This window comes from Hemiscyllium ocellatum, chromosome 2, assembly GCF_020745735.1.
Source record: "Hemiscyllium ocellatum isolate sHemOce1 chromosome 2, sHemOce1.pat.X.cur, whole genome shotgun sequence".
Classification (NCBI taxonomy): domain Eukaryota; kingdom Metazoa; phylum Chordata; class Chondrichthyes; order Orectolobiformes; family Hemiscylliidae; genus Hemiscyllium; species Hemiscyllium ocellatum.
In genome coordinates this window covers 138,553,160-138,580,444 of record NC_083402.1, presented here as the reverse complement: position 1 = coordinate 138,580,444, position 27,285 = coordinate 138,553,160, and the positions used below count along the sequence as shown (strand labels likewise).

The window sequence follows — 27,285 nt, the reverse complement described above, 5'->3', positions numbered from 1 at the left end:
GATGAGCTCAACCAGACAGAGGAGGGTGGTGATGGTTAACAGTTCAGGCCTTCTCTCCAGAAAGAAGCAGAGAGCCCTGATGGGAGAATGGACAGACTGCATATCCATGGTAATGAGTAGGCAGCTGGACCCCACAATCTGCAAATTTTACAAAGATGTGTAGGTTGGGTGGATTGGCTAAATGTCAATCCTCCTGCTCCTTAGATGCTGCCTGACCTGCTGTGCTTTTCCAGCACCACACTCTTGACTATGTTAAACTGCCCAATCCAGGACCAGTCTGTCCAACGTGCACATGTTTGGACTGTGGGAGGAAACTGGAGCACCCAGAAGAAACCTATGCAGACACAGGGAGAACATGCAAACACCACACAGATAGTCACTTGAGGCTGGAATCAAACTCAGGCCCCTGATGCTGTTTGGCAGCAGTGGTAACCACTGTGCCACTGCACTGCCAGTGTTTAATCACACCAGGGGGATGAGGAGCAGTGAGTGTGCATCTCATACTGGTCTTGCTTCATTTAGAATCCCATTCAATTACATTACTTATGTTGTTACAATCTCTACGTTCATTCTTTCTCCCAATTCCCTGTTCATTAGAAATGAAGATCAGTTACTTTGGGAAAACTGGCTCAGCCAGAAAAGTTTAACCTTGAAACTTCATTTTCATCCGAATGAAAAGGCTTAAAACATGAAAATATTAACTTGGACACAGACACAACCAGACCACTCTTTAATGTGTAAAGCACATCCATCATACAATGTTGTTTGCAAAAAAAAACATAAAACCAGTGATTGATATGATTGCACAGCGTCAGGGTATTCCCATCTAGAGGAGCAGGAAGTGGCCTCAGCTTGCTTCAGTTAAACCATTACAATTGGGAACGAGAAATAGGAACAGACTATTCAGCCCTTACAGCTTGTTCTACCAGCACAGCTGACCTACAAGCTCATTTGCTCCATATCCCTTCAACCACAGCCTTCCCTTGGACTGGAACTTTTTTTGAAAATTTAGAGGAAACTTTGCACAGGGCTTGATTATCAGAGAATCTATTCCAAGATCTTCAAAGATTACCATTACTAATGATAAATCGCTGAGGTACCAAGACAAATTTTGGGATGGGGGTGGGCAAGGAGTGAAATGAAGAAATTTCCACCCCCAACCCACACTGAATGATAGAGTAAAATATCCCATTTTTTTCAAAGTACTTATTGAGCAGGAACGTGGTATTAACATTAGAAAGAAGAATGGTGGTGACAGAAGTGAAGTATGCAGGGAGGTAGGTAGCTACAGACTGGAGCTAGAACAGAAAATCACATAATTGTAGGACAATCAATGGGACAAGTGAATAGTTTCCTTCCCTGCTACAATTTCCAGCATTAACAGGCAAAGCCAGTAGTTCACAGTATCAAAGAGAAAAAAAATAAAAAGTGGGACAGAATGATGAAATATTATCCCACAGGCACCAGGCAAAGTTCCAGAATGGCTGTTTAAAAATGGAAATTGGCAGTTGCTATGTGACCTGTCCAATGCTTTAAATACTGGCCTCCCATAGTGGGTCAAGATGTGCACAGTGTCCATGGGGCGTGTGGAGAATACATTCTCAACGGCCTTCCTTGTGGGAAACAAAAACTACAATAGTTCACTGTAAAGAACTGCACTCAATGTCTGGCCCAGTGGGTGCAAGAGCATAGAAATGGAAGGAAAATAAAATTTTCAAATTTCTGTGATTGATAAAGTACTTTCAAATGTTCCCAGGCAGTTCAAATGTATGACTCCACCACTTGGTAGAAAACTGAACAAAGGCCAGGAGCTTCCCAGGCTCAAACAGGGGAACTGGAGTCAACGCTAACTTGAGTAACTTATAGTTTTCTGTGTAACTCTCCTATGATGCAGCATATCTTCATGTCTTTTCAAGCAGAATAGCTTAGCCAGGACTATGTCTACTACATAGAACAAAACAGGTTATGCTTGAGTGTGACACTTGGTAGCTGTAAATACTCAAGTAGTCATGTCGCAGCTTACAGTGCCTTAAAGACAAAAAGAGTAAGTCATTTGTTGACACATGCCTGCTCACTCAGAATGACTCATTTTCATAGACTGCATTGCAAAAATTTGGTTTTGACAAACACAGTAATTCACAGCATACTGAAAAGAATCATTGTGATTTGATTCATCGCCTGAACAAATAACAACCTCACAGGAGAGGGAGGAGGACTTCAGTTAAAATATCTCCCAGCCGAGGGTGAAGGAGCATCTCTTGACAAGCTCCTAGTCACTAAGATGCAAGACTTCTGGAGAGACAGAGAAAAAAAAAGTCAACATCCGGTTGGCAGAGGAAACTAACGGGAAAGATGAAAAACTGAGCATCATCATCTTTGAGGAAGGGTCAACAAATTGCTACATTACAGAATGAATAGGTAAATGTTCATTCTCCTTTCTTCTCCTGTTCATATAATTAGACTTGATCAAACTGATTCAGTTTGAGTACTACGAATGGTTCATTAAAATTAACATGAGTCAGTTATTTGAATATTCAAAAAAGAATCCTCATTATAATGAGCTTGTTACCAGAATCCCAGTTCAGACAACAAACTTGCACATTTGGGTTTCAAATAGTTCTTTAAATAAAATAAGGTTGAGAAAGACTGTCAGATCATCCACTGGTAAAGGCTCAGGAATGGCTTCCATCACGGCTTCCTGTGTTTCCTCCATGTGGTTCCCACTGACCTACACATCAGTCCATTCCATATGCTTTAGCACAACTTCCTGAAATTACTTGGTCCAACTGGGCACACTTAAAAGACTGAAACACTTCAGAATTTTTGAGGGTCATCCTTAAACTGACAGATGTGCCTCAGGACAAACACTCTGCGCAATTAGACAACAATACAAAGTACAGACGAAGAGCACTTGGTATTTTTGAAGAGGCAGTGTTCTTGTTGAAATCCTCAGAAGATATTTCATGTTATAGATTACAACACGTGCTTGTTCACTGCAAAACCAAACTGAAGAAATGTTAAAAACCGCAAGTTCCCGTGATTGAAATCGTCCAAGTTGATGCTCACAGCCAACACTTACATCGCTGTACCCAAAACTTGCTATATTGAAAGGAACATTAAAAAAAAATCTCCATTTCAAGAATGATACAGGCCCCAAGCGAACCTGTTCAATAGTAAGGTCCCATCTTATCATAACCAGAGTAACTGGGCCATTCGGCAAATAGGCCATAGGAGCACCGGAGTCCACCATAATGGTCAAACTCAATACCATATCCTGGCACGTGGTCAGATTCAGTCAATACATTATCGAGTGGCTGATTTGTTTTGCAAGACTCTGGACCATGTTTCAGCTCCGATCGGATTAACCTATAGTTCTGCCCTTTGTTACTATCCCAATAGGTCTTCCCACCACTTTCATAACAGATGGCAAACTCTATCCTTTCATGTGGAACGATGAACTCTGGTAAACGGATCTCAAATGAAAACGTGTCTTTATCTGAGCCCCCATAAGAGTCTTGGACATAGCAGCAGGCATGGTCTTGTGAGGTTTTCCATGTATCAAAAGTTATTCTCACCTTCAAGGACTTTTCAAATGCAATGTTTTTCACTTTGACTGTCCCCATAATTGCATTATCTTGCAACATGCAGTTTTCAAGGCAGACACAGTCAGTTTCTAGACGGTTCTTGAAATCTAAGTAATCTGATGAGGGCTGTGAAAAATCTAAGAGCAGGCTATCTTTGTCTGTGGTCTTCATGCCTACCAAACTGCTGATCAGATCATCGACGTTAAAGGAAAAGTTTAGGTCATTCAAATCGAAGAATTTAACCGTAGTCAAGGGCAAGCCCTTTGTGTCTGCAAAGGAGACGCGTTTCTGCTCCTTGATTTTGTGCTTATTTTCTGGTGTATCTTCACTGATGTGGAGGTGGATGCATGGCCGTAGCGGCTGGGTTATTTTCAATGCTCTTTTTGTGGTATAGCTTGCTTGCTTGAATGGAGGAGGGAGATATAGCTGCATAGCTATGTCAATTGGCAATGCAGATCTAGGAGACAAGATCTCAAGCATACTATAGGGAAACAAGAAAAAAAAATTAGCTGCTGCCCTAGTGAAACAATTAGGTCAATTTGCAAGAGATTTGGAGATGGAACCACAGCAAACATTTACTACCACAAAGCCTAATTGCTGTGATTTCTCTACTTCACAGCATTTAACACACTTGTACTGCACAATTAATACAGACAAAAAGTGCAAGTCACTTTACAGACAGAAAATATATCATCAAGTCATAAAAACTGACGGTTCAAATATGGGATGGAAAATGTAAATCTCTAGGTGACAATGGTCAACGTGGAAAGGACAAATTTCAAAACAACAGGACGGGGGTGGATGAAGGCTCCAATATCAATAATGGAATGGTTGGGGGGGGGAGAGAAAGAGAGAGAAAGCTATCAAAATACATTACAGAATGCATAATAAAAAGCAATGGGCACCAATAGTACATATATTAAAACACAAACAACAGATGTGCTAATTAATGTGTTATTACAACTTTAAGTCAGTACTTTCAAGTTCTGTTATGACACAGTAAATCCTCCTGCTTATTTTAACCCAGCAACACAGGAAAGATTTATCCCATGCAGTAATCTGTGAAAATTCGATAGGCCAAGAACTAGTTAAAGTAAAAGTAACAACTTCATCTCTTAAAAGTATAACAGAATAATTAACTAACAACTATTTACAACTCCTTCCTCCAACCTATCATTTACTTTCCCTTTCTACAATACTAGTCTGATTAAAAATCCCAATTAAGATTTACAAAACTTCTCATCTCAAAACCAGGCAGCTTTCTGTTCTTCTCTGTATTCCTATCTTCTTCTTCTTGGGAATTCTTCATAGGTTACTGATCGATAAAGGTACCTTTGAGAGAGCTATTCTCTAAGCAGTTTGCAGATGCTGACTTGGCAGTTCTCTTCCCGACTGTTCAATTTTCCCTGGTCTTATACTCCCTGAAGCTTCCAAATTGTGTTAGTGACTTTTAAGATTGCCAATAAATTAAATTCAAAGTTAATTGGAGTTTGGTTTTTTTGGAGTATAATTTAAACTGATTAGCCTAATTCAAATCTGCTTTTGTCTCCAATTGTTTGACCAAATGTTACACTATATTTCTTTTCAGAACAGTTGGTACTGTCAGGCAGTTCTACTAACTAATAACTTTCTTAAAAGGTACAGTACACCCACATCTTCATAACAGTTCAATGTCAGTCACTCCGAAGTAGTGACTTAAAAGTTGGAGAGGGCCAGAATGTGGAATATTCCGAAGTAGGAAGTGGATAGGGAGGGACAGAAGGTGAAAGGACAGAGGATGGTAGGTAACAACAGTTTTATTTCAATTCTAAAGAATGGACCTGAAGCTTTGACTCTCTTCACTCCATAGATGCAGCCAGATCTGCTAAGTTTCTCCAGGAATTTCTGTTTTTGATCCATGCCCTCTGGCCCAGTCTCCCAGTTTCAATAGAACTTATAAATAAGGAGGAGGCCATTCAGCCCAATGGGTCTGCCCATCATATAAGAACTCAGCTCATTGGGTTGCAGCTTCAAAATCAACATTCCTATCTCACCCTGATAACCCTTCACCCACCTTGCCTACCAAGAATCTAAGAAAAAGTGAGGACTGCAGATGCTGGAGATCAGAGTCGGGAGTGTGGTGCTGGAAAAGCACAGCAGATCAGGCAGCTTCCAAAGAGCAGGAGAATCGAAGTTTCAGGCATTGGTCCTTCATCTACCCTCCTCTATCTTAAAAATAATATTCAAAGAGTCTGCTTCCACCTTCTGTTTTCACTGGAAAGATGGAGGCTGAGGTGTATTCTGATAGAGGGGTCTACAAAATTATGAAAGCCATAGACAGAGCCAATATCCAGGGTGGGAAGGTCAACTACAAGAGGACACAGGTTCAAGATAAGAAGGGCAAAGTTCAGAAGAGAAATGCAGGAGAGCTTTTCACACAGAGGGTGGTGGATGCCTGGAATGCATTGCCAGTGGAGATGGTGGAAGCAGGGACATTAGCAAAGTTTAAGATATTCCTTGATAGATACATGAACGGGAGGTAAACAAAGGGATAGAAACTGTGCGTGGCCAATAAGTAGTGAGTCTAGATAAGCATTAGGAATCAGCACAGGCATGGTGGGCTGAAGGGTGTGTTCCTGTGCTGTATCATATTGTATTTTGTTTTTGTTTCTCCTGAGCTGAGTGTATCATGGTCACGCATTACTTATTGTTCATTGTCTTGGAGGTATCTTGGTTTGGCATGGACGAGTTAAGCTGAAGGGCCTGTTTTCATACGGTATGTCTCTAGAACTCTATAACCTATTCAGGAATGGTATTCCAAAGCCTTCTGACACTCAGGGGCGGTGGAAAAATAAGGCATGTCAGATTGGTTTTAAAACGCAACCCCTTGTTTTTAAAACTGACCCTGTAGTTATAGATTCTCCCATAAGAGGAAACATTCTCTCCCTACAAGATCCTCAGGGTCTTCTGTTTAAATTAAGTCATCTCTTAACTTATCTAATCTCCATTGAAAACAAGCCGAGACTATCCACTCTCTCTTCATACAAACAATCCCCTCCTGCTACTCCATGTGTTAGTTTGTCAATGCTTCAATGCATTTATATCCTTATTAAATAAAGGTGACCCATACTGTTGACATTACTCCAGATGTAGTCTCAACAATTTCCTGAAAGATTGAAGCAAAGTTCACTACTCTTGTATTCAATTCTCCTCACAAACGGTAGAATTCTCTCAGTAGTTTTCCCAATTACTTGCTGTGTTTACTTACCAACCTTTTGTACTTCATGCATCAGGACTGCCAGATCCTCTGCAATCTCTTACCATTTGCATAAAATATATTTTTCCCTCATATTCTTCTTGCCAACTTCACATTTTCCCACATTACACTCCATTTGCCTGATCTTTGTCCAATCACTTAACCTATATCTTTTTGTAGCCTCCTTACATCCTCCTCATGACTTATAAAGATAGGCAAGAAAGGATCATGGGAAAATTTGACAACAATACCTTTTATCCTTCATCCAAGTCACCGATATAAGTCGTGCACAGTCGAGGTCCCAGTGCTGATCATTGTGGCACATCAGTTGTTACATCTTGCCAACATGAAAAGGTCCCATTTATGCCTACTCTGCTTCCTGTAACCAGCCAAACTACCCGCTACACCATAAGATTTCATCTTCCACAATAATCTTTGCTGTGGCACCTTATCAAATGCATTTCGGAAACTTAATTACAGCAGGTTCACTGATTCCATTGTACCCACACATTTTTTCCTCAAAGAATTCCAATAGGTTGGACAAACACGTGTTCCACTTCATAAAATTATGTTGATCTTGCCCAACTATCTTGAACATTCCCAAGTGCCTGGATTTAGATTTTTAAAAAAAATTTTGGTATCTAACATCTTCCCTACAACAGATGTTAAATTAGCTGGCCAGCAGTTTCCTGTTTTCTGTCTTCCTTCCATTTGGAATAAAGGAGTTACATTTGCTACTTTCTAATTGAATTGAGTGGTTATTGAATCTCGCTGTGGGGTGGGGGTGGGGGGGGGACCATGATGAAACCCATCAGGCATTTGTTAGCCTGCAGTACCACTTTGGATTCTGGAGTTCCTCCCTCCCTCCCACTTCCTGATTTATCACTGCTGCAGGAATGTTATTTGGATTCTCTGTAGTGAAGACTGATGGAAAACGCCTGTTCAGTTCATCTGCCATTGCCTTATTTCCCATTATTAATCCCCCTCACTCATTCTCTGTAGGGCCAATTCTCACTTTGTTAACTCTTCCTTTTTAAAAACTCTTAGTATCTACTTGTACATTTTTGAAGAGCTTCCTCTCAATCAAATTTTCCCTTTTTTAAAATCCCACATATTCTATCCAATTTTCTGACCTATCGCCTGTCTTTGCACAAATATATGCTTTAACTTTACGTTGGCTACTAAATGTATAATCTTTCTAGTGCATCAATGAGGATGGGATTGTCCCTCAGAATTTTGCTTACTGGTTGAAATGTATCTGTGGTAAATATTCTGAGGCATTCCCTTGCAATATTTGTCCTCCATCACTCCATTGTTGGAGGTCACACCTTCAGTTTTAAGGTCTGGAATACCTTTCCAAAATCACTCTGCTTCCCTGCCTCCTTCAAGATGTTAAAAATCACACAACACCAGGTTAGAGTCCAACAGGTTTAATTGGAAGCACTAGCTTTCAGAGTGCTTCACCAGTCCAACACCAGCATCTCCAAATCATGACTTCCTTCAAGATGTTCTTTCAACCAAGCCGTTTGCCAGCTTTCTAAATACCTCACATCGTTTAGTGCCCATCTTTTGTCCCTTAAAACATTCAAAAGCATTTTCAGTGTTAAAGTCACTTACAAATGTAAACTGTTGCGTTCTGTAGCCCTTAAACCAGCTGTGTACCTTCGGCATATTTTGACAAGCCAGTTAGTGAGCCAAATTATTGCATTCCCCAGACCCCCCACCTATCCGCTGGAATAGACCTGATACTCTCAGCCGTATCTAAAAACAAACAGCATAATGGATCCACACGACCTTGAAATGAATGCACTAATGGTCAATTTGTGATATTAACAGTGTATCTTTTATGGATTTCAGCAGTCATGGATGAATGGTGCTACACCTTCACAGTAATAGTTTTCTGCCACTTACTTTATGAGGCAACTTTATTTGCATGCATTGCACTCATGTAATGACAGAGAATATTAATTTCTGGAAATTGCATGCACATTTTGAAGCCTACCATCCCCCCCAGCAAATAGGAAAGCTGGGCAGTTAGCCGAATGTAAACAAGAGCTCACTTTAAACCGCTGGGCCACTGAAACTGCAAGGAGGTCAGAAATGTATAAATCCACAAAGCCTCCCTTCATCAGAAGATTCCTTCCTGCCCCCTCTGACATCTCCTGAGGTTTTGTTCAAGCTGCATTAAAAAAAATGTCTATCTTTGCAGGACAAACAGTTTTTAAAGTAACCACCTGAACTCATGAACAGATTAGTGTTGGTTTAAGAAATATTTGCATCAAACTCAGTTACTACCTTCGACATGTTTTTTTAAAACTAAACTAACAGCAAGCTTCTATAGATTAAATCAGTAGCAAATCAGCTTAGTCACCACAAAAAGCCAAGTCAAAAATATGAAAATTAACCCATCCACTGCCAAATGTTCCTTATGCACATTCCTAGTATCTATTTATTTTACAGTCTGGATTTCCAATCCCAAATGACTTCTTGAACCCACTTGATTTATTGCAAGTTTTCTTTTATGACCTGCCTTTACCAGCTTGGTGGTTTGAAAAAATCCGAATGCTAGTTTAATCAGTAAAACCATAAAACTGCAGGACTGTTGTGAAATTCCAATTGGTCCTGTAATGCCTGTTGTTGGGGAGGAATCCTGCCAATACATCCCATTACTCCAGTGACACAATAACGTGGCTGAATCTTACTGCCAGCCTGAAACAAGCAACTCAAATGGTGCCAAATCATTTTCACCAACCTTTCAGTGTAACTAAGGATGGGTTATAAACCTCAACCTCCCAAGAATGAAGGAAGGATAAACAAGCGAAATTCAGCATTGAAAAGTGACCTTACCGCACACCACAGGAACTCAAATCTTTCTAGCATTTCAGTGTTGTGAAGCAGACTACATTTAATTAATTTTTAGACTAAAACAAGACTTCCATTTGTAAAGTGCTTTTCTCTACCTCAAGATAATAGAGTTAACTCATGGTCTTCTTCAAAAAAAAAGAGAGTGCTCTGGGATTTTTTTACATCCACCCGAGATGTAGCCAAAGTCTTGGTCTGATGCCTCACTGGAAGATGCTATCTGTGACAGTGCTGCACTTTCTTGTACTACTTTGGGAAAGGCCAGCCACAGTTACAGTCTCTGAAGTGGAGCCTCCAACACAGAGGTCAGAGAAACCACTGATATAAAAAGGTTGTTTTTTATTAGATAAATGAGGATCAAAATGTACAATAACCCCATAATGGAATGGAGAGAGTGAAACAATTTTAATGTGTCACATTCCACAGTGTCAAGTGTATTTAAATATAAAAAGGAAATTTTTCAGCAGAAAAAGTGATACACTAGCTTACTTAACAATATATTACAATCATTATTCAACAACTATTTCTTAGATGCTAAAGACAGTGGAAAATCGGTGAATTATCATCTTGATCCCATTTTTACACTTAGTCAGAATCATTAGGGCACAGGAGGAGTCTTTTCAGTCCAGGATTTTCGCAACCTCCTAAGGTTCCCAGAATCACAGATGCCAGTCTTTAACCAATGCAATTCACTCCACATGATATCAATAATTGTGGACACTGGGTATTGCAATGGTTACATGGCCCAACAGCATTCTGGTGATAGTACTGAAGACTTCTGCTAGAATTTGCTGTTCCCCTAGCCAAGCTGTTCCAGTATAATTACAACACTGACATCTACCCGACAATGTGGAAAATTGACCAGGTATGTCCTGTCCACAAAAGCAGGGCAAATCCAACCATTTCAATTATCCCTCTCTGGGTCTACTTTTGAAGTAGCAGAAGAGGTCATCAACAGTGCTATCAAATGGCACTTGCAAAGGAATACACTGCTCCCTGATGCTCAGTTTGGATTTCCCCAGGGATAACTGGCTCTTGATCTCATTACAGCCTTGGTTCAAATACGGACATAAGAGCTGAACTCAAGAGGTAGAGTTAAAGCGTCAGGAAGTGCAATGAAAATTGGAGTCAATGGGTTATCAGGGGAAAGCTCTCTATTGGTCAGAGTTACGCCGAACACAAAAGGAAAATGGTTGCGGTTGTTGGAGGCCAATCATCTCAGACATCACTGCAGGAGCGCCCTAGGCCCTACCATATTCAGCTACATCAATGACATTCCCTCCATCACCCCAGCAGAATAGAGAATATTCACCCTGTCAGAATACGGATGAGCGCACAATGTTCAGCGCCATTTGTGACACTTCAGGTAGTGAAGCAGTTCTTGTCCAAATGCAGCAAGATGTAGACAATAACCAGGTTTGGGCTGACAGGTGGCAGATAACATTTGCCCTACACAAGTGGTATACAAGGATTATCTGTAACAAAATAATCTAACTATTAATCCATGACATTCATTGACTCAGTGTTGGACAGCATGGAAACAGACCTTCAATCTACAACTTGTTTGTGGCAACCAGGTCTCCTCAATAAATCAAGTCCGATTTGCCAACACTCAGCCCATATCCCTCCAAACCCTTCCTATTCATATACCCATCCACATGCCTTTTAAATGTTGCAATTGTACCAGCCTCCACCACTTCCTCTGGCAGCTCATTCCATACACACATCACTCTGTGTGAAAATGTTGCCCTAAGATCCCTTTTAAATCTTTCCCCTCGTACCTAAACCTACACCCTCTAGTTTAGGACTCTCCCACTCTGGGGATAAAGACCTTGTCTATTCACCCTATCCAGTCCCCTCATGATTTCGTAAATCTCTAGAAGGTCACTCCTCATTTTCCGATGCTCTACAGAAAATAGCTCCATCCTATTCAGCCTCTCCCTTTAGCTCCAATCCTTGCAAAATCCTTGTAAATCTTTTCTGAACCCTTTTAAGTTTCACAACATTCTTCCTATGGCAGGGAGACCAGAAGTGCATGCAGTATTCCAAAAGTTGTCTAACCAATGTACTGTACAGCCACAACATGACTTCCCAACAAGCATACAAAATACCTTCTTTGCTGTTCTCTCTGGCATTACTAACTATCAACGTCCAGAGGGATTATCACTGTTCAGAAACTGAACTGGAGTAGCTATATACAAATTGTGACTACAAGAGTAGGTCTGAGGTAAGGCACTGCTGCTGTTAACTCACCTCCTGTCTCCCTTGTGCCTGTCTATTATCTACAAGGCATGAGTCAGGATTACTCTTCACTTGTCTGGATATGCACAGTATCAATAATATTAAAGACACCAGTATTGCTTGATTGCAACCTGCTTGAATGGCACCACATCCAACACTTTCAACATTCACCTCCCTTCACCACCAATGCAGTGGTAGTAGTGTGAAACATTGACAAGATGCACTGTAGTAATTTGCCAAAGTTCCTCCTATAGTACCTTCCAAATCTACAACATCAAGCACCAAAAAGGACAAGAGCAATAGATGCAAAGAAGCATAATCATTTACAATCTCCAAGTCCCACACTAACTTGATGTGGAATTATATTGCCAATCCCACACTGGAAACCTCTTCCTAAATGCACTCTGGGGGCAGCAGTTAAGTAGGCAGCTCACCACCACCGCTTTCTCCAGGGCGACTGGCAATGGGCAATACAGAGGAACCCGATTATCTGGAATTTGATTAACCGCATATTGGATTGTCCGATAAAATCGCAAGGTCCTGATGCTCAGCTAAACTATGTTATCCAGCATTCAATTACCGAGAATTTGATTAACTGAATGAAATACTACCCACCCGCATCCTTTGGGTAATCGAGGTTCCTCTTTAAATGTCGATCTAGCCAGCAATGCCCACATATTATGAATGAAGAAAAAGAAACTTACTTGTGACAGAATCCATTCTCACTGCCCTTGCCTTAGCCCACCTTCTACTGAACCTCTCTTCCACACTTTAGGATCTCCTTCAGATATAACTACTCTGATGCTCTGGTATCATCTCTGTGATCACTGACCTATTTGGACTCCACCAACACTTTGATCTTAAAACCTTCATCTTCATGGTCAAAATCCTCAATCTCGTCTTTATTCACCTACAACCCACCGGGCAATGTCTTCTTCTGAGTCTTGGCCAATTGTACATCCCTCATCTCATCTCAAATCATTGGTCACTCAGCTGTCCAAAATGAAATGCCCTCCATAAACCTGGTCCTTAAAGTTCACTTTGGCTAATCTTTGGATCACATGCCCTCATGTCTTCTCCTTTGGCTCTATGTCAGTTTGCATCAAAGCACTTTGGGACATGTGTGCCATATAAACAAGGGTCCCTGTTGTGAATGACTAATTCAAATTTCAATCTGCAAAGGCCAGCCATCCTCTGAATTACACAGCAATGGGCACAAGGGGTTGGTTCCTTTTTACATGGGCTTTGGGGACTCACTTGATAACCCTGACCCCTGGAGAGTGGAATGGATTGGCAAACCAACATCGGCTAAAACTTCCAAAGAAAGAAAAAAAATGCTCAGGCTGAATCACAGTAAACAGCACAGTCACAGCACACATGACACGGCATGACTTACATGGTGTTCCCCTTGTCTACTGCAGTCCAATGACGCATCCCTTACACATCAGCTCCATAAAAATCATGTTGTGGCTGCTCACGTTTAGCTGGTCAACCTAGATTTTTCTGCCGATGTTATTTTAGATCTTCCAAATATCTTTGCTTTAACATTTTGATATAAATCAAAATACTGTTGTAGCCCTAAAAAAAAAAAACAGTTCAGCTATTGAGCCTATTCAGAGATGTTGTTACACACCATCTCTGGGCGGCACAGTGGTTAGCACTGCTGCCTCACAGCGCCTGTAGACCCGGGGTTCAATTCCCAACTCAGGCGACTGACTGTGTGGAGTTTGCACGTTCTCCCCGTGTCTGCGTGGGTTTCCTCCGGGTGCTCCGGTTTCCTCCCACAGTCACAAAGATGTGCGGGTCAGGTGAATTGGCCAAGCTAAATTGCCCATAGTGTTAGGTAAGGGGTAAATGTAGGGGTATGGGTGGGTTGCGCTTCGGCGGGTCGGTGTGGACTTGTTGGGCCGAAGGGCCTGTTTCCACACTAAGTCTAAGTCTAACCTCTGGAGTAGGAGGGACTCGAACCTGGCATCTGGGTACAGAGATAGGGACACAAAGTTACAAGGGACAGTGTATAGCATGGGGCTTTTTTTAACCACTGCATGCCCTGATATTTGTGAATACATGTCCTACTGTGAAAAGGCACCTCTTTCATTGCTCTCCTCACTTTGGTGGCTGCTAGCCATTGTTTGAAAGGTGTCCGAAATTCAAAGCTGCATTCTTGAGGCTGCAAGCTGACACACGCTGGAGTTTTTGAACAAATAAAAATGTCAGTGTATGATGCTATTAAAGCCCTATCCACTATCCATCTGTAGCCACTGAAGTCAGTCCTTGTGATGAAGATGCTCCATCTTCATCACAAGGATTTATTTCACACTGATTCAATGGTTTCTGAATGGTTGACAAGTACAGCGCATGACCTGCAGACTCTACTATATGCAGGGATAAGGGGGGTTTCCCAGGGTTGGGCAGCTGGGTCGAATGGAGATTTATGTCCCCTCTCAGGATGTGAGATCACATGTGTTCTTGAAATCTCGATGTTCCCGGTGCCATTTCAAAGAGAGCCTTCTTCATTTCAACTGATCACAAAGCAGGAACTTCCATCAGTGGGTATGTCTGACCACTTCGGTAATCCTTTGAAGACTTCCCAAACACATTTTCACCATCTACCCAGGAGTACGCCACCACAAACTAATTCCTAATGGAGCGTTTGCTGCTTGAGTGCAGTTTCAGGAATAAAACAGCATGTCCCTCCCAGCAGAGTTAATATCGAATGCTTAATGTCTTGATGCAGACATGTTGCTTTGGGAGAAGCATTGTTTTTCTTACCCCAATGAAGGAAATAGTCGAGAGAAGATGCTGCCTGGAAAGGAGGGCTTGCCTTATGAAGAAAGGTTGAATAAACTCAGAGACTTTTCTCTCTGTAGAGAAGGAGAAGAGAGGAGACCTGATCGAGGTGAACAAAATAATGAGAGGAATAGATAGAGTCAATAGCCAGACACTTTTTCCCAGGGCAGGATTGACTGGTACAAGAAATCATTGTTTGAAGATATTAGGAGGAAGGTATAAAGGAGACATCAGAGGTAGGTTCTTTATGCAGAGAGTTGTGAATGCATGGAATGCGTTGCCGGTTGAGGTGGTGGAAGCAGAGTCATTGGGGACATTTAAGCGACTGCTGGACATGTACCTGGATAGCAGTGAGTTGAGGGGTATGTAGGCTAAGTTACTCTAAATTAGGATTAAGTCTCAGCATAACATCGTGGGCCTAAGGGCCTATTCTGTGCTGTACTTTCTATGTTCTAAGAAACAGGAAACTGCTCATTGAACACTTTCAATCTAAAATCAAAGCCATTCCAATCCCAACTTCAGAGCTGTTGTGTGTGTGACTCTGCATGTGTGTATGTGTCTCGGAGTGTGTGTGTGTGTGTCTGAGTCTGAGGGAACTTACTCACATTGAACTCTGAGCTCCACGTCACTGGGTGCTCATGATTTGGAGGAGAAAACAAAAGGGGTTTTCAGGAGACAACCTGGAAAGTGAAGGATTTCTGCAAATTGTCTCGTACAGCAAAGCACCTCCCCGCATCGAGTAAGATCACCAGCAAGATCCTGCAAAATGCAGAACACTTGTGAAACTGAATGATGTGGAGCTCAGTTTCTGAATTAGTTCATACTCTAGCAGCAACTGCACACTAACACTGAGGTTGAAGTGGTTATTGGTACTTGCTTGGAGGTTGAAGTGACCTTGTGACCCAATAGATGTGTTATGGGTGCAGCAATACACTTAAGAGGACAACTAAGAGGAATCCTTGGAGGTGCCTGTCCTACCTTCACAGGGTGAGAGCAAGGCTCCTCAGATGAAGGGATGATACCTCTGGGAGACCTCGTGAATTCAAGAGCTAGGCATTTAATGATAAAACATGTCAGAACCTGTATTTCCAGATATGCTCACCTTATTTTTAACAAAATACTAAAATGACTTCCAAAGCACATTGTGAATAATTCAATCTCATTTCTTAATTCCAGTTTATTTATTCAGGAGTACTTTACAAAGTTGTTGATTTATAATTTGTTGAAACTCCACAAGTGGCTCCTCTCCAACTAGGTTGATGTGTTAAACAAAAGACTTGAAAGCTTCAGTTGTGGTTTATTAATAACACTCTTCCCTCCAAGTCAACAGGTCATGGAATCAAGTATCTATTCCAGAGAATTATGCGCATAATCAGTGTTTACATTTCAATAGATTACTTCAGCATAGTTACCTCTCAGGTGGATGCAAAAGATCCAACTGCACTATTTCAAGATGTGAAGGAGCCGGAGTTAGACTGGGGTGGACAAAGTTAAAAATCACACATCATCAGGTTATAGTCCAACAGGTTTATCTGGAAGCACTAGCTTTCAGAGTGCTGCTCCTTTGCCAGGTAGGTGTCACAGCAACCTAATGAAGGACCAGCGCTCCAAAAGCTAGTGCTTCCAGATAAACCTGTTGGACTATAACCTGGTGTTGTGATTTTTAACTATTCCAAAGAGCATGGGAGAATTCCCCTATTTCCAGGTCATTATTTGTACCTAAACCACATCACAGATTATCTCACCCTCATTGGCTTTACAAGAGGATTTGAGTTCAGAAATCAGTACATTTTATGGCATTCATACAGGGAATTGGGAAGACCACACCTGGAGTGATGTGTCCAGTCGAGCTCGCCCTAACATATAAAGGATGCATTTGCCAGAAAGGGAATACAGAGGGGGTACACTCAGCTGAAACCTGGGAATGTTAGGACTATTGTATGAGGAGAGATTGATGAATACAGGCATAGGTCTTCTGAACCAGAGTTTAGAGGATGAGAGGGGATCTGATTGAAACGTATCGAATCTCAACAGGACTGGACAGACTCTGTTCCCTGTTTGGGAAATCTAGAACCGTGAGAGGGAGTGGAGCATTTAGTACTGAGATGCATAAATAATTCTTCACTAAAAGGGAGTGAATCTGTGGTATTCACTACCTCAGAAGACTGTGGAGGAGGAGTGAGACAGAGGAGCAGCCATGATTATATTGAATAGTAGAGCAGGCTCAAAAAAGGACCAAATGGCCTACTCCTAGTTTCTACCTTTCTATGTTTCAATTCACTGCTAACTTGTATGCAACTTGGCTGCCGCATTTTCCCCATCACAACTGTGACTACACTTTCATTATCAGTGTATATATAATTGAGATCCTGGGGATGATCACCTTATTGGGATTGTATTATAGACCCACTAATAGCCAGAGGGAAATTGAGAAACAAACTGGCAAGGAGATCTCAGCTATCTGTAAGAATAGTAGGGTAGTTATGGTAGGGGATTTTAACTTTCCAAGCATAGACTGGGACTGCTATAGTGTTAAAGGTTTAGATGGAGAGGAATTTCTTAACTGTGTAAAATACAATTTTCTGATTCAGTATGTGGAAGTACCTACTCGAGAAGGTGCAAAACTTGACCTACTCTTGGGAAATAAGGCAGGGCAGGTGACTGAGGTGTCAACGGGGGAGCACTTTGGACCAGCGACTATAATTCTAGTTGTTTTAAAATAGTGATGGAAAGGATACACCAGATCGAAGAGTTGAAGTTCTAAATAGGAGAAAGGCCAATTTTGGACGGTATTAGGCAAGAACTTTCGAAAGCTGATTGGAGGCAGATGTTTACAGGTAAAGGGACGGCTGGAAAATGGGAAGCCTTCAGAAACGAGATAACATGAATCCAGAGAAAGTATATTCCTTTCAGGGTGAAAGGGAAGGCTGGTAGGTATAAGAATTGTTGTATGACTAAAGAAATGGAGGGTTTGGTTAAGAAAACGAAAGAAACATATATCAGGTATAGACAGGATAGATCGAGTGAATCCTTAGAAGAGCATAAAGAGACTAGGAGTATACCTAAGAGGGAAATCAGGAGGGCAAAATGGGGACATGAGATAGCTTTGGCAAATAGAATTAAGGAGAATTCAAAGGGTTTTTACAAATATATTAAGGACAAAAGGGCAACTAGGGAAAGAATAGGGCCCCTCAAAGATCAGCAAGGCGGCCTTTGTGTGGAGCCACAGAAAATGGGGGAGATACTAAATGAATATTTTGTATCAGTATTTACTGTGGAAAAGGATATGGAAGATATAGACTGTAGGGAAATAGATGGTGACATCTTGCAAAATGTCCAGATTACAGGTGAGGAAGTGCTGGATGTCTTGAAATGGTTAAAGGCGGATAAATCCCCAGGACCTGATCAGGTGTACCCGAGAACTCTGTGGGAAGCTAGAGAAGTGACTGCTGGGCCTCTTGCTGAGATATTTGCATCATCGATAGTCACAGGTGAGGTGCTGGAAGACTGGAGGTTGGCAAACGTGGTGCCACTGGTTAAGAAGGGCGGTAAAGACAAGCCAGGGAACTATAGACCGGTGAGCCTGACCTCGGTGGTGGGCAAGTTGTTGGAGGGAATCCTGAGGGACAGGATGTACATGTATTTGGAAAGGTAAGGACTGATTCAGGATAGTCAACATGGCTTTGTGTGTGGGAAATCATGTCTCACAAACTTGATTGAGTTTTTTGAAGTAGTAACAAAGAGGATTGATCAGGGCAGAGCAGTAGATGTGATCTATATGGACTTCGGTAAGGCGTCCGACAAGGTTCCTCATGGGAGACTGATTAGCAAGGTTAGATCTCATGGAATACAGGGAGAACTAGCCATTTGGATACAGAACTGGCTCAAAGGTAGAAGACAGAGGGTGGTGGTGGAGGGTTGTTTTTCAGACTGGAGGCCTGTGACCAGTGGAGTGCCACAAGGATCGGTGCTGGGCACTCTACTTTTTGTCATTTACATAAATGATTTAGATGCGAGCATAAGAGGTACAGTTAGTAAGTTTGCAGATGACACTAAAATTGGAGGTGTAGTGGACAGCGAAAAGGGTTACCTCAGATTACAATAGGATCTGGACCAGATGGGCCAATGGGCTGAGAAGTGGCAGATGGAGTTTAATTCAGATAAATGCAAGATGCTGCATTTTGGGAAAGCAAATCTTAGCAGGACTTATACACTTAATGGTAAGATCCTAGGGAGTGTTGCTGAACAAAGAGACCTTGGAGTGCAGGTTCATAGCTCCTTGAAAGTGGAGTCGGAGGTAGATAGGATAGTGGAGAAGGCATTTGGTATGCTTTCCTTTATTGGTCAGAGTGTTGAGTACAGGAGTTGGGAGGTCATGTTGCAGCTGTACAGGACATTGGTTAGGCCACTGTTGAAATATTGCGTGTAATTCTGGTCTCCTTCCTATCGGAAAGATGTTGTGAAACTTGAAAGGGTTCAGAAAAAATTTACAAGGATGTTGCCAGGGTTGGAGGATCTGAGCATAGGGAGAGGCTGAACAGGCTGGGACTGTTTTCCCTGGAGCGTTGGAGGCTGAGAGGTGACCTTATAGAGGTTTACAAAATTATGATGGGCATGAATAGGATAAATAAACAAAGTCTTTTCCCTGGGGTCGGGGAGTCCAGAACTAGAGGGTGTAGGTTTAGGGTGAGAAGAGAAAGATATAAAAGAGACCTAACGGGCAACTTTTTCACGCAGAGGGTGGTTCGTGTATGGAATGAGCTGCCAGAGGAAGTGGTGGAGGCTGGTACAATTGCAACATTTAAGAGGCATTTGAATAGGAAGGGTTTGGAGGGATATGGGCCGAGTCCTGGCAGGTGGGACTAGATTGGGTTAGGATATCTGGTCAGCATGGACCGAAGGGTCTGTTTCCATGCTGTACATCTCTATGACTCTAAATGGAAGCTTTCACAATCAAATTGATTTTTTTTCTTTTCAGATGACTGAGCAATAATCCAAGCGGTGACCAATTCAAAAGTGCTGGAGAAATTCAGCAGGTCTGGCAACATCTACGAAAAGAGAAACAAATTTAGTGTTGAGTCCAATATGACTTCCTTTGGAACTGAAGGGGGCTGGAAAGTGATTTTTTTTATGCTGTTGACAGAGGGTGAGGAGGAGCAAGTGGAACAGAATGTAAGGATGCCCAGAGTATAAGACAAAAGGGATGTTAGTGGTCATAAAGGACTGATGTAGATGCAAAATAGATATTTATAGTAGAAAATAGGTCAGTTTTGCTGGGGAGTGCCCATGTAAACAGGAATACGGCAGGGGTGTCAGAAGTGTAATCAAATGGAGGACAGGGTTCATGGTCTAATGTCATTGAACTCAATGTTGAGTCCTGAAGGCTGTAAAAGGTTCAAGTGCAAATTGGAGATCTTGCCCCATCAGCTTCCTTTGTTTTACACTGGAGAATTGTAGCAGCCTTAGGACAAATGTTAGCATGAAAACAAGATGGCATATTGAAATGGCAAGCAGCTGGAAGGCTGGTGTTGTTCTTATGGACAGAGCAGAGGTGCTTCATAAAGCAGTCTTGCTTTCTCCCACTTCCAGCACTTTGTTCATATGGGTTTGCTCTTCACAAAAATGACCTATTTCCTGCTGTACCTATCTACTATTAACACCTATGCTGCATCGATATCACTCCTCTACTACCGCATTACTGTCTTTTGCTCAGGAACCTTGTCATCTCTTCCACTCACTCTTCCTCCCCTTTTGTCAACAACATTAAAAAGATTTTTTTTTCAGTTTCAGACAAAAATCATGTTGGACTTGGAATATCAACTGTTTTGATCATCACACACATTGCCAGACCTACAGAATCTGCCCACTACTTTGGTTTCATTTCTGATCACCAGCATCCACAAGTTATATGAAATTATAAAGGAACTTCAAGGTCAAGAACTCAACCTTCAGGAACTTTGGAAATGCACTTTTAATGAAAAAATTAGACACTTTTAAACATACTGATTTTAAAGACCACTGATTAGATTCACAAAGATTAGCTGCACGAATACTTCTAACTGAAAGGTTTTGCAGTAAAAATCATCTGGGGGAAGTACTTTCCAAAAAGGGGTTTGTGCCCTTAAACAACATTCGCAGCGAAACAGTATTCATTGAAACAATGGCGTGAATAATCCTGCATTAACTTCTCACTTTTTTTGGTGCCATATTTCGATCGTGTACAACAAGATCCCGTTGCAGAGTTGGGGGGTGGGGGTGGTGTTAGAAACAGGCACCGACCGAGTCGCAGCAGAATGTCGACTGGAATCTACAGGAAGCTGATGTAATCGACCAAATAGCATAAATAAACAACGATACACACACACACCAAAAAAGAAATGCTGTTTCATTCCACTCTTAGTTTGGCGAAAAAGCTGCAATCTCAAACTCGTTGATAATGAAATGTTTAAAACAGTGCAACGACATGAAAAAGAGACGTTTCAACGAGGATCAACTGATCAAGCTTGGCTAAAATTTCTCTGCCATGGCTGAACAAAATCTTAGTGCGGTCCTGAACTGGCCGCACGTCTTCCCCCGGAGAACCCCAAAACATCATGACTCCGAGCCCACCATCTACTGTATCGAGCAACTTCCCTCTTCTCCATGCGAGCCAGAAACCGTGCCCATGCATTCAGGCCACCCAGAGTCAGTCAATTCCTGGAGGGTTTCAGCGGCCGGGCACATACAGGAGGCTCGGACATAAACCTCGAGTAAAAAATGAGGTCTGCAGATGCTGGAGATCACAGCTGCAAATTCTCTATTCCTGAGATGCTGCCTGGCCTGCTGTGCTTTGACCAGCAACACATTTGCAGCTCGGACATAAACTTCCAGAGTCAGTTTAAAGTGACCACACCATCAGCCAATTTATTATTCAGCATGCATTACAATTAATGGAAAGAAACCACCTCCTTCCTTGTGTTTATATAAAAACAAACCAACCAACTTCTGTAAAGAATCTGTTTCTCTCTCTCCAAACCTGATAACAAGCAGCACTTTCCGTAAATGTATTTGTAAATAGGAACGTTCGCCGAGTGCCTGCGGGAAATTCCTCCTGCCTTCACTTACCTGCCACAATTCATGGGGCTGGGGAGGTGAAGCTGACAGTAGCCTAGGGCTTGTGGAGGTGGCTGGATGCACAGCCAACCCCTCACCCCAATCGCAGAACCTCTCGCCCCTCCGCAGGATTCTCCCCAGATAGACCAGACCGCCCCGCTCCACCACCCCCCCTTTGTAACGTCACAGACACTCACAACCAATTAGTGTGCGAGCTTCCGCGCCATAGACCAATAGGAGCCCGGGCAACTGTCAGGAGGCCCCCCCCCGCCCCCCCACAAAAGGTGTGAGCGCAAGGGGGCGCCGCTGGAGCGTTTTCATTGTGGGGATACAGTCAATGTCGGGATCACTGGTTACAATCCCATTCCGGGGACGCATTTATAAAGCGCCTGTCACATCCCCAATCCCTCACATTTTTTAGAGCCGAAATCCCATAAACAACCGTCATGATCAAATAATTTGGCCTGACACTTCACCCTCAGCAGTGGCTCACAGACTCAAGCCAGGACAAAAGCACCCCTGACCCTGGGATCTTCTCTGGGGGCTGGTCTGGTGTTTCTCGGAGTCATTGTGGAACGGTGTAGAAACCGCAGGTGGGGCGAAAGGTGAGTCACTGCGCTCCAACATTGTGTTAAAGTTATGCAAAGCAGCCCTCACGCCCTGTCAACTCACACATACTCCTCACGCCCATCCATGCCACCTCATTCCCCAGCCACTCCTAAAGTCCTTCTTACCTATTCCCCATACTTACTTAAACGACCATTTATAGCCCTAAGCCATTTAGTGTTCACTCATGCAAATTCATATCTTCATGCAGCACTACAACCATAGAAACCCGATAGTGCGGAAACAGGCCATTCAGCCCAATTAGTCTACACCAACCCTCCTAAGAGTAGAAGAAGGGCTCATGCCCGAAACGTTGATTCTCCTGCTCCTTGGATGCTGCCTGACCTGCTGCGCTTTTCCAGCATTTTCAGCTCTGATCTCCAGCATCTGCAGTCCTCACTTTCTCCTCCGAAGAGTAACCCACCCAGAGCCATCCCCTTACAATATTACTCTGTATTTACCCCTGACTAATGCACCTACATATCCGTGAACACTACAGGCAATTTGGTATGGCCAGTTCACCTAACCTGCATATCTTTGGAATGTGGGAAGAAACCGGAGTGCCTGGAGGAAACCCACGCAGACACGGGAGAATGTGCAAACTCCACACAGACAGTTGCTCCAGGCTGGAATCAAACTTGGGTCCCTAGCGCTGTGCGGCAGCAGTGCTAACCACTGAGCCATTATTTGTCTACATTTTCATGCCAACTCCCCCAAAACTAACCATGGACAAACCTTAGGATCTATGCTGAGATTTGAAAAAAACATAAAAATACATTATTTTAACCACATAACTGCTTGTAAGAACAAATATTTCATGCCAGTGTAAATCTTCATAATAACAAGCATTGTAATTCACAATCCCATTTCAAACAGTCGAGAACCACTTGGATCCCATAATCAAAATTTGAAATGGCAAGCATGATGGAAGGTGGTGAAATTAGTTATGAAGCACTAAACCAGTAATAAAGGCCTTCAGACTTTTGACAACAAACAGATTGAAATAGAAAGCAATTTTTCAAAACACTCCAGGCAAGTTTTTTTCAAATGTTTAAAAGGCAGAATTTTTAAATGCTTTGCCAGCACGATAGATCCTTTTGACAATCTCCTTTGACAGTTTTGAAAGTTGTCTTTGCTGTTTCATTTTCTCACATCTGATAGTTGCTTTTGACACTTTATAAAGTTTAAATGCATTTTATAAAATTTAAATGAGCTGGAAAGTTTGTATATTTAAGTTTATGCACATTCATGTCTACATTTGAAGATCCCAAAGGGCACCTTACTTCTCTCAAAGTGCACCTGCCCTCCCCAAAAGATGTCTTAGGTCCGGATCCAAAAGGATACCTCTCTGAAAGAATATCTCGCCTCTTTAAACAATTCTACAACATTCAGACCTGCTTCTATCAGGAATAATCTGCACACATTGTATTTCACATATTTACAGCACCATAATCAGGCATGAGTGGAGGCAGATGAATTTATATCAATAGCTGCCTTTGTGAAACATACATATATATGATAGTGACTGATTCCCAATCCCACCATTGCAAAAATGCTGTGCCTGGGGGTGGAATTTCCAGATTTCAGCCTCCTCCACTGTTTTCATCATTGCAAAAGTCAAGGTCTTTGTTTTCAAGCAAATTTAGCTGTGGTATAAATTAAAGCAAAATATTCTCAGCTATTTTGTTATGTGACTTATTTTATGCCCTTCTGAGAGGACTGAAAGGACCACAGTTTAATCTAGCACCCGATATACAGACATTGCAGCACTTCAAGACTGCACGAAAAATGTCACCCAGAATTAAGTGCTCAAGCCTCTGAATTTGAGGTGAATTTGCTAACTAAGCCACAGTTTGATACACTAAAGCAGCAAAACAGTTTAGATCTGGAACTGAATGCAGTAAAAGGTAAACTGCTCCACTCATTCCCATTCCTGTCCTATATCAAGGTCAGACCTCCTGCATTATTTTTGAATCCACGTGATGTTTGTCCTGTCTGAGAAGAACACAAACTTTATTTTTGCTTGGCACACAGTGTATAAGTTGTCAATTGTTCTAGATCCCCGAATTTCAGGCCTTGTAGTTCAGAATGGAAACTATTCACTTTATTTATGATGCTTTACTGGAACATATAAATAGAAATAGGCCATTCAACCCCACAAGCCTGTTTTGCCATTCAGTTAGGGTAAGGGCATTGCAGATTCTGTGTTGCACCTTTGACAGGCTGTGAACAGTTTTATCAACTCACTAACAGCCCCTGCACTTCACAATCTTAAAAAAGCAAAATACTACGGCTGCTGGAATCTGAAATAAATATAATCCATCTCTAAAGAAACATCAAATAAGACTTGAATCATTAACTCTGTTTCTCTTTTCACAAATGCTGCTGTGTTTCTCAACCTGACCGAGCATTCACCAAGCATTCGGTTCTGAGTGAAAATTGTGCAACTGGGTGATTTCACTAAAGTGTTGCTGCTGACCAGAGCTCACAAATTACTTTTCATACAAATTAATTGGTCCAATTATTGTTTCTGGAAATTAAAGGAAATGCATGGATCTAAGTTGGCCTCTGCATCTGTTTCTGTGTTAGCCTTAACGGTTTTCTCAAATTTGCTCAGTGGTTTAAACACTTAAAAAAAAAATCAGACTCTTGATTTAAAATAAGACACTACAGATTCTGGAAATTTGAAACAAAAACAGAAATTACTGGTAAAATTCAGCAAGTCTGGCAGTGTCTGTGGGGAGAAAGCAGAGTTAATACTGCAGTGACTCTTCATCAGAACTGATAGCAGCCAAGAAAACATACTATTTATGCTGAAGGCAAAGTGAGGGGGTGGAGGTAAGGAGAGTGGTGAGCGGGTTGCTTTTGGCATAGTCATTCATTCTCAACAACCTCTAGGCCGACTATCACATTATCTATGTTGTTTTCAGTCCAGCTAACCCGTGCTCTTTTTTATTCTTAGCCCTTATTATCACTTATTCAGCTTTTCTTCTGTCCCGGTTTACTACCTGTAATCTCCTTTCATAGCTACCTCTTTCATATCTTTCTCTCTGTGGCCTCTATCTCCACTGATTTGTTCACCTCTCCCTTTCCCTGCATCTCCACTTCTCTTCAGCACATATACAGCACCACATTTTCCTAGCTGCTAACAGTTCTGATGAGGAGCCATCAGACTCGAAATGTTAACTCCCACAGATGCTGCTGAATTTCTCTGGCAATTTCTGTTTTTGTTACCGACTTTTAATTGTCTGTCCACCATAGTAATAGAAAAGCTCACAAGCATAACAAGACTTCTTACTGATATTTGTTGTTGTTACAAAGTGTTTTGGTAAATCTTGCTTTGATATAGGCGCCACGTAAGTGTAAATCGGTGTGGGAGCTTGCTACCGTCCAGGTGGTTCACCATCCTTCGATTTCTAGGCTGATTGGCTTATTTTTGTGATGTAAATATTCCTATTTCAAGTTAAAGTTTTGTAACAATTCCCATCTCACGACTGGGGGACAGTAGGTGCAAATAGTCTCAAACAGGATACACACACTGGTCACTGAAAACTGGTGCTTCTTCCCTCTCTCAGGTCATACCCATGAGCATTAGGTTAAAATCTTCGGGTAAAAAAATGAGGTCTGCAGATGCTGGAGATCACAGTTGAAAATGTGTTGCTGGTTAAAGCACAGCAGGTCAGGCAGCATCCAAGGAATAGGATTAGTGATGTTCCGGAACGCTGATTGGTCAAATGGAAAAAAAAGAGTTTTTTGAAGTTCAAAGTTGACGATGCTGGAGGAAACAAGTAGAGGGATTATAAGAAATAAAATTTTTCTGACTAAATCTTATAAGTAATAGTTGGTAGTTCAGGATGATCCCAAATTAGGCATTATTGACATCACACTCACTTGTCTCATATAAGTAGATATTGAAACTGTCTTAAGGTATCTCGTTACCTCAATAGAAACTCACAAAATTTAATAAAGTGACAGAAGCTAGATATCATGAGGAGGACTGCCTCCTCATTACTGATATCTTAAAGAATAATCAGGAAATGACAGCAAGTACATCAGCAGACGACCATCACCCCTAAGAGACCAATCAGAAGGAAGCCACACTTCAATTTGACCAATCAGCGTTCAGGAACATCATTAGTCATACTAGTCTGAAAAATCCCAATGTTGTCTGGTCTCGGAAGCTAAGCAGACTCAGACCTGGTTAGTACTTGGATGGGAGACCACCTGGGAATACCAGGTGCAGTAGGCTTTACAAATAATGGGGTGACACGGTGGCTCAGTGGTTAGCACTGCCACCTCACAGTGCCAGGGTCCTGGATTCAATTCCTGCCTCAGGCGACTGTCTGTGTCGTGTTTGCACATTCTCCCTGTGTCTGTGTGGGGTTTCTCCAGATGCTCCAGTTTCCTCCCACAATCCAAAGATGTGCAGGTTAGGTGGATTGGCCATCCTAAATTGTCCATAGTGTTAGTGTATTAGTGAGGGGTAAAATGTAGGGGAATGGGTCTGGGTGGGTTACTCTTCGAAGGGTGGGTTACTCTTCGGAGGTTCGGTGTAGATTTGTTGGGCCGAAGGACCTGTTTCCATACTGTAGGGAATCTAATCTAATCACTAATCATGCTCATGGGTATGACCTGGGAGAGGGAAGGACCACCGTCTTTCAGTGGCCAATGTGTACTTCCTGTTTGAAGACTGAAGACCAGAGCTAGCTCTCCAACCTGAAGGAGGAGATCATGGGAGTGATAGTGGGAAAGCAGACCCTGTTCTGAGGAAGCGTCACTGCACCTGAAATGTCAACTCCGATTTTTCTTCACAGATTCTGCCAGACCTGCTAAGCTTTTCCAGCAACTTCTGTTTTTGTTCCTGATTTACAGCGT

The 27,285-nt window shown here is 42.1% G+C and overlaps 1 protein-coding gene and 1 pseudogene across 2 annotated transcripts; one reads left to right on the top strand and one right to left on the bottom strand.

The window, feature by feature from the left end:
- Positions 1–714: 714 nt before the first annotated feature.
- On the bottom strand, positions 715–21,937 carry ppp1r3b (protein phosphatase 1, regulatory subunit 3B). Of its 2 annotated transcripts, XM_060840523.1 has the most exons (4): positions 21,817–21,937; positions 15,691–15,761; positions 13,319–13,500; positions 715–4,065 (listed from the first exon to the last, which is right to left on the bottom strand). In XM_060840523.1, the coding sequence occupies exons 3-4, from the start codon at positions 13,354–13,356 to the stop codon at positions 3,168–3,170; spliced, it is 936 nt and encodes a 311-aa protein (XP_060696506.1). In that variant the 5' UTR covers positions 13,357–13,500; positions 15,691–15,761; positions 21,817–21,937; the 3' UTR covers positions 715–3,167. The 2 variants fall into 2 exon arrangements, with proteins under 2 accessions (XP_060696506.1, XP_060696515.1); XM_060840532.1 differs by lacking the exons at positions 13,319–13,500; positions 15,691–15,761.
- Positions 21,938–26,540: 4,603 nt separating this feature from the next.
- LOC132829946 (5S ribosomal RNA) lies at positions 26,541–26,659 on the top strand (annotated as a pseudogene).
- Positions 26,660–27,285: the final 626 nt, after the last annotated feature.

Bases quoted from the DNA above. Each gene is read 5' to 3' on its own strand.
- ppp1r3b (XM_060840523.1), bottom strand. From the start codon at position 13,356: ATGCGTCATTGGACTGCAGTAGACAAGGGGAACACCAT. The intron at 4,066-13,318 runs GTAAGTCATGCC...GTTTCCCTATAG, and splicing joins GTAGACAAGGGGAACACCAT to TATGCTTGAGATCTTGTCTC.